Source organism: Pteropus vampyrus, unplaced genomic scaffold (genome assembly GCF_000151845.1).
Source record: "Pteropus vampyrus isolate Shadow unplaced genomic scaffold, Pvam_2.0 Scaffold12, whole genome shotgun sequence".
NCBI lineage: Eukaryota > Metazoa > Chordata > Mammalia > Chiroptera > Pteropodidae > Pteropus > Pteropus vampyrus.
This window is the reverse complement of record NW_011888793.1, coordinates 13,277,062-13,283,061: the sequence shown is the minus strand read 5'-3', so window position 1 is coordinate 13,283,061 and position 6,000 is coordinate 13,277,062. Positions and strand designations below refer to the sequence as shown.

The 6,000-nt window shown below is 45.3% G+C and overlaps 1 protein-coding gene across 5 annotated transcripts in view; it reads left to right on the top strand.

Moving 5' to 3' along the window:
- The window catches only part of TNIK (TRAF2 and NCK interacting kinase), a 366,909-nt gene that overhangs the window by 275,398 nt on the left and 85,511 nt on the right, over positions 1 to 6,000 (top strand). For all 5 annotated transcript variants that reach the window (XM_023524725.1, XM_011380421.2, XM_011380430.2 and 2 more), the window contains one exon: positions 1,734 to 1,938. In XM_023524725.1, the coding sequence (XP_023380493.1) occupies positions 1,734 to 1,938 (205 nt within the window). The remainder of the gene's footprint in view (positions 1 to 1,733; positions 1,939 to 6,000) is intronic.

Here is a 6,000-nt window from a genome sequence, read left to right as displayed (position 1 = left end):
GGGTCACACACTGTACCCGGACTGCCCTGTCTCCTGTGTACCACTCTCCTTCTCATTCACTCTTCTCTGGAAAGACCAGCTGGGGTTTAGTTCCTTGAGTAGGCCACACTGTTCCCACCCCAGGACTCTAACAGTTAACCCTTAACATGATTTTGAACTGTGTGAGTCTGTGGATGCAGAGGGTCGACTATATGCATCGATCTACACCACTTTATATAGGGGACTTGAGCATCCTTGGATTTTGGTATCCACAGCGAGTAGCAAGGAGTGTCCTAGAACCAAACCCTCATAGATACCAAGTGATAACTAAGTTTTCAGGGAGTCAGAAGTTATACACAGATATTCTGCTGTGCAGGGGCTTAGTAGCCCTAACCCCCGCATTGTTCAAGGGTCAGCTGTACTTGCTTTTCCTTCTACCTGAAGTGTCTTCTCCCTACCTGTTCTGATGACTGACTCCATCACTTGAATCGTAGCTCAGCTGTCACCTTCTCAGAGAGGTCTTCTCTGATCACCCCATCCAAAGCAGAACCAGTAATCCTCACCCCAGTACCCTGCCACTGTCACTTATAAACTATTACATTTTATTTTCTATGGAACATATTTATACCTGAAATTATGTTATTTGTAATTATTTGTCTGTCTGCCTGTTTTTCCCCACAAGAAGATAACTCTAGGGAGAGAATTTGGTTAGCTCCTGATGTATCCACTAGAGCCTATTATAAGCCTGCTACATAGCAGGTGCTCAATAATTATTTAATTGATTTATTTCAAGTGGGAGCTGCCAGAAAGATTAAAAGGGCTAGGTCTGTATAAACAAATAAGAACCATTTCTGCCTGCCTGTTAGGCTGTTGTGTCTGTGACTTTGAGTTATTCACATGCAGTTAGATGGTGAGTAGGGCAGCCCTCTACCACTAAAGTAGTTAGAGGAGTTCTCTGTGTCACATAGGTACATACATGCACATACATAATCACCATGTTACAGACAGGAAACTGAGGTGCTTAAAGGGAATCTAGGAATCAGTGAGCCAGGTTGAAGTCCCAGGTGCACCCTCTACGGCCAGAACTGAATCGTCTAACTGCATTTTGACAGTGGTGCAGCGAGACAGGTCCTGAATTCTCAGACTTGGCAGACTTAGGTTCATGTCCTGGCTCTGTCAACCTTGGCTCAGGCACTTTCTCTCCTTGGCTCATCATGTCTTCACATGAGCAGTCTGCCCTTTGCCTCCTGGGGTTTGGTGACAGGAGTCAGTGTGGGTGAGGTTGATCTGTACTCTTCCGAGTAGGCTTCCTCATTGCTCTCAATTAATTTTTATTTGCTGGCTTTGTTCCTGCCTTTCTTAAACATGAAAATAAGCTGGTTTGGGCTCAAAGTTTGCACCCTCATTAAAGACTATACAAATATATTTTTGCCATGTCACAAGGGTGAGGGAGCGGTATGGTCATGGGGAAAGGTGATGACTCTAGGAATGTGACATCTCTCTAGGGATGGTGATAGCATGTGTATGCAATAGTCAATACTGAAAGGGAGTCAAGACTCATCTCTCACGTTGACTCTGTTTCTTTTGGGGAGTGAGAAGTATAATTAATGGAGGACCTAAGGGCCGGTTCTTGAGCATGTGGCTTCTTTTGCCACATACGAGCAAGTTTTGTGCCTTGATCAACTCCCCCAAGACCCATGGTAGCGATTGCCTTTGCCCCATGCGGAATTCTGATCTCTCTCTCCTGCCCACAGCTCCATTCTGAACCTGCCAGGGGAGTCAACGCTGCGGCGGGACTTCCTGAGGCTGCAGCTGGCCAACAAGGAGCGGTCGGAGGCCCTGCGGCGGCAGCAGCTGGAACAGCAGCAGAGAGAGAACGAGGAACACAAGCGGCAGCTGCTGGCTGAGCGCCAGAAGCGCATAGAGGAACAGAAGGAGCAGCGGCGGCGCCTGGAGGAGGTGAGGACCTCCCAGGGCACCCTCTGTGCCGCACGTGTCCTGGCTGGGGTCACTCCCTGGTATCCACCGTGGTATCCCAGCCCTGACATCAGGGCCATAGTCCGCTTGGAGCACACACATCTTAACTGCAAAGGAGGATGAGGCCAAACGCTCTTGGAAGCCAAGGACTTCCCTTGCTTGGCATTGTGTCACCTTGGTGTGGTCACTTCAGAAGAGCAGGTGAAGGCCTCAACCCTTCAAGCCTAGCTCAGCTGTCCCCTTCTCAGTGAGGCCTCCTTGACCACCTTACTTTAAAATCATACCCCCTTTCTTTAGCATGTCCTGTTGCCTTCCCCACTTTATTATTTTTAAATAGCTCTTATCACCTTCACAAATATTCTGTATGCACTTTCGCATGTCTGTCTCTCCCTATTGGAATGTAAGCCCCCTGAAGACAGGGGATTGTGTCCATTTTATCCCTGATATACTTCTACATCGTGTACCTCTAATGCCTAGACAGTGCCTGGCACACAGTAGATGCCTCATAAAGATTTTTGGAATGAATAAACTAAGGTAAGAGTGAATGAGACAATGATTAAGAAGTGAAATACAGGTATTAACTAGACCACAGTGAATAGGCAGATAAATGAAATGTCAAGCATAGAGAAGCAGGCCTGCTTGTATTAATACTCCTTTGTTACTCTTCTGAACACTGGGAGAGCACTTCCAAGTCCTTCCAGACACCCTCTGGTACCCAGGCCCTGTCCTCCAACTTGTGGGCAAGACTTGCCTTTTTACCTGCAGACATTGCTGTCATTTTTGTGGGAAACCATACCACCAGCCATACTTCCCTGCCTGGCTTGTCCTGGGCAAGGCTCTCACCCTCGTGGTCTTTTAGACATTTATTAAAGCCTTCCCAGAACCTTGCTCTGAGGCCTCCTTCCTCTGCCAGATAAATCAAAGCTTCTAGACAATTAGGAAACTGAGAGCCATAGCTGTTGGGGAAGTTGGATGGTGGATGAAAGGTCCGCTAACTGCACAGTAATGGAGTAGTGATTTTACAGTTCTCCCTAACTGTCTTGCTCCTCATTAACGATTTACGGCAATTCACTTGCATTGTCATGTGGCCGCTGCAGTTAGAGGGTGGTAAATTGCAGACAGAGGGAGCAGCTTGCTTTTTAAATGGCATATCCAGGTCTACCCACCCAGGTTTAAATCAGTGAGGCCTCAGTTCCATTTTGCAATAAATCCCATCAACCTCATTATGTCCCTGGAATATTCGTATGCAGACCAGCAACAATAATATTTAACAGTTGCAACTACTGTGTGCCAAGTGACTTCTGTGTGCCAAGCACCGGGTGGGGTGCTTTGCTTATATATCTAGGATCTCATTTACTATCATTATCTCTTTGTATATATTCATTATTTCTCATGCAAAATGAATATAATCTTCATTTAACAAGAGGAAACTGAGGTTCAGGGAGGGGAAGTAATTGGTTCCATATCCCAGAGCCAGTAAGTGCAAAAGCAGGAATCACACTAGTTCTCCCTGGTTCAAATGTCCACACAGGCCCTGAGATGGTAAACGTAAACATTTCATCAGAGCCTTGAACTATAATCCTCAAAACTAAACCTTGTGGGCTTCAGCAAGCAGCAGTAGGCAAGTGAAACACTTTCCAGTTGAAGTGTATAAGTCTGAAATATTGTCTGTGTGAAAAATGCTCAGCACGCGAGAAGTCTGAGGCTCACCATCTTTAGTCTAGAACTTACGCTGCAGTAGACAGAGGCTCTATAGTGCTGTGGGGCAGAGACCTTCAGAAGAGCAGGCAGAGGCAGGGGTAAGGGATGTGTGGGTGTCATCAGGCAGCGCTCAGAAGTGAAGTATAAAGTATTAGCAATGGAGGTGCCTGTGCCTCTGGTTACTCTACAGGGCACATATCGAAATTCTCAGAAAGGTGCCCCGGTGTCATCTCCTTCGGCCCACACAGGCCGGTTTTGGCCTCTCTTACTGGCCTCTAGACCAGAGTCACACCGTTTCCTCTGGTCTGTCAGGTCTCTGCGGGACCAAGGGCCTCTGCTGTTTGGATCCAAGGTTTGTTCCCTGATTCTTCTGGTCAGACCCCTCTCCCTAGCTAGGCAGTGCCCTCTCAGACTCTGCCCCAAAGCCTGCCTTTTTTGCTTCTTTCTTGGCTTGTGGTTTATTCCTTTCTCTTTTTAAAATTTTAATATAAGAACTCTTGGCCTTTGGACCTAGATCCTCAATTGGCGTAAAGTCTTTTCAGAGGCTGCATTGTTTTGATCGTTTTGTTTTTATTTTTTGGATTTTCATAACTGGTATGATCTATTTTAGCTTTATATGTTTTTTCGAGTTTCTAGAGTCATCATTTTTTATAGTTATAAAGCGCTTACCATATGACCTTTACTCTGTTCAGCACTTTGTGTGAACTGTCTCATTTAATCTTCACAATAACCCCAGTGTAAAGATAATGCAGCTGAGCCGCAGAAGAGTTATTAACTAGCTAAAGGTCACAAAGCTTGCAAAGAAAAACCAGGTTTCAAACCCAGGGATTCTGACTTTGGAGCCCAAGTGCTGTCACTGCACCTGTCCTGCCTCTCTACTAATAAGCCATAGTCAGCATGCTTCTCCATAATCTGGTTTTTTTTTTTTTTTAATTTTAACTTTATTAAATTTATTGGGGTGACATTGGTTAAGAAGATTATATAAGTTTCGAGTGTAATTCATCATCTGTATATTTCACTGTGTTCACCATAATCTTTAGCTGGCCTCTCCTTTGCTGGTATTTTACCCTGAGAATTTAAGGATTCCTGAGCAAGGGCAGAGAAGCTACACCCAGCAGGTGCTCACCTTTTAGCCGGGTTCTGGCTTTCATGCTCCCAGTCAGAGCTACTGCCGAGGCTTCCTCACATCTCTTCCATTGTGGCACTTTTCTGGAGTCTTTTCCTTGCGTCCAAGTTAGCATTCAAGTCAGCGTTCAGACTCTCTGGAGCACATGCGTCCACAGGGACACACCCTCTAAGTTCTGGCACAGAAGGTGACTGTGTGTACAAGGACACTTTGTTCTGTGCACAGATGTCCTTGAGCCCTGGCTTCTCACCAGAAGCAGGAATGCTTATGGCCACAGGACATCAAGAGAGTATACCGACTTTATCTTTTGATCCTTCATCTTGCCCCCTTTACGCAATAGAGATCAAGAAATACTAAATATTCAGTAATTACTGTCTCTGCCACCAGGGACTCCTCTCTCACGTTCTGCTCCTGCTGGATCCCCATCCACGTCTACTGCCCTGGCCTGGGGTGACAACTTGTGTTTCTAGTGTTATGAGTCGGAACTTGGACTAGATTGTCACATGGAAGTAGTTAAAACCCACAGTTAGGCTTTTGAATTTCATGTCACCGTAGGTCAGGCGGGCTTGTGCAGGCATCCTGGGAAATACATTCCCATTTCCAAATAAAGGCCCTTCAGATGCTCTTTGGGTGACATAAGGCTGTGTAGATTGCAGCCTTTGTCTTTCTCAGTGACCTCAGATGTCACCTCCTACCAGAGCTTTCTAAGGAAGCTCTGCATGTCCTGTGCTATTTATGAGTAACCATGTGAATTTGGCTGGGTTCTAAATTAGTATCTGTATATTCTTAGAAGGACCTTGTACATTGAATGTAGTTATTTATTATCTTTGTGAAAAGGACATGGCTTCAGGCCAATTAAATGGTGGATACAAGACTCTCAGCTTGTGACCAATGATAAAGTACAATTTATAACTAAGTTCCAAGCTAGGTTGATTAAACCTAGCTCAGGCAAATGTGTCCATCAGTAGTGAGAGAAAGTACATGGAAGGCTTCTTCTATTTTTATTCAGTTCAACAAAAATTCCTATCACTTCACCTAGACAAAGTACAACTTGTTTTATTCTCTATCACAGAATTAGGAGCCAGGAGGTGTTGGGGTACCTACCCTGGTCATCTTTTCAGATTGACCTTGGGCAGATCTTGGTGATGCCTGATTCTGCTCAAGGGTTTTAAAATGATACTAGTGATTCGTATCTTTTTTTTTCAACTTGCCTAGAG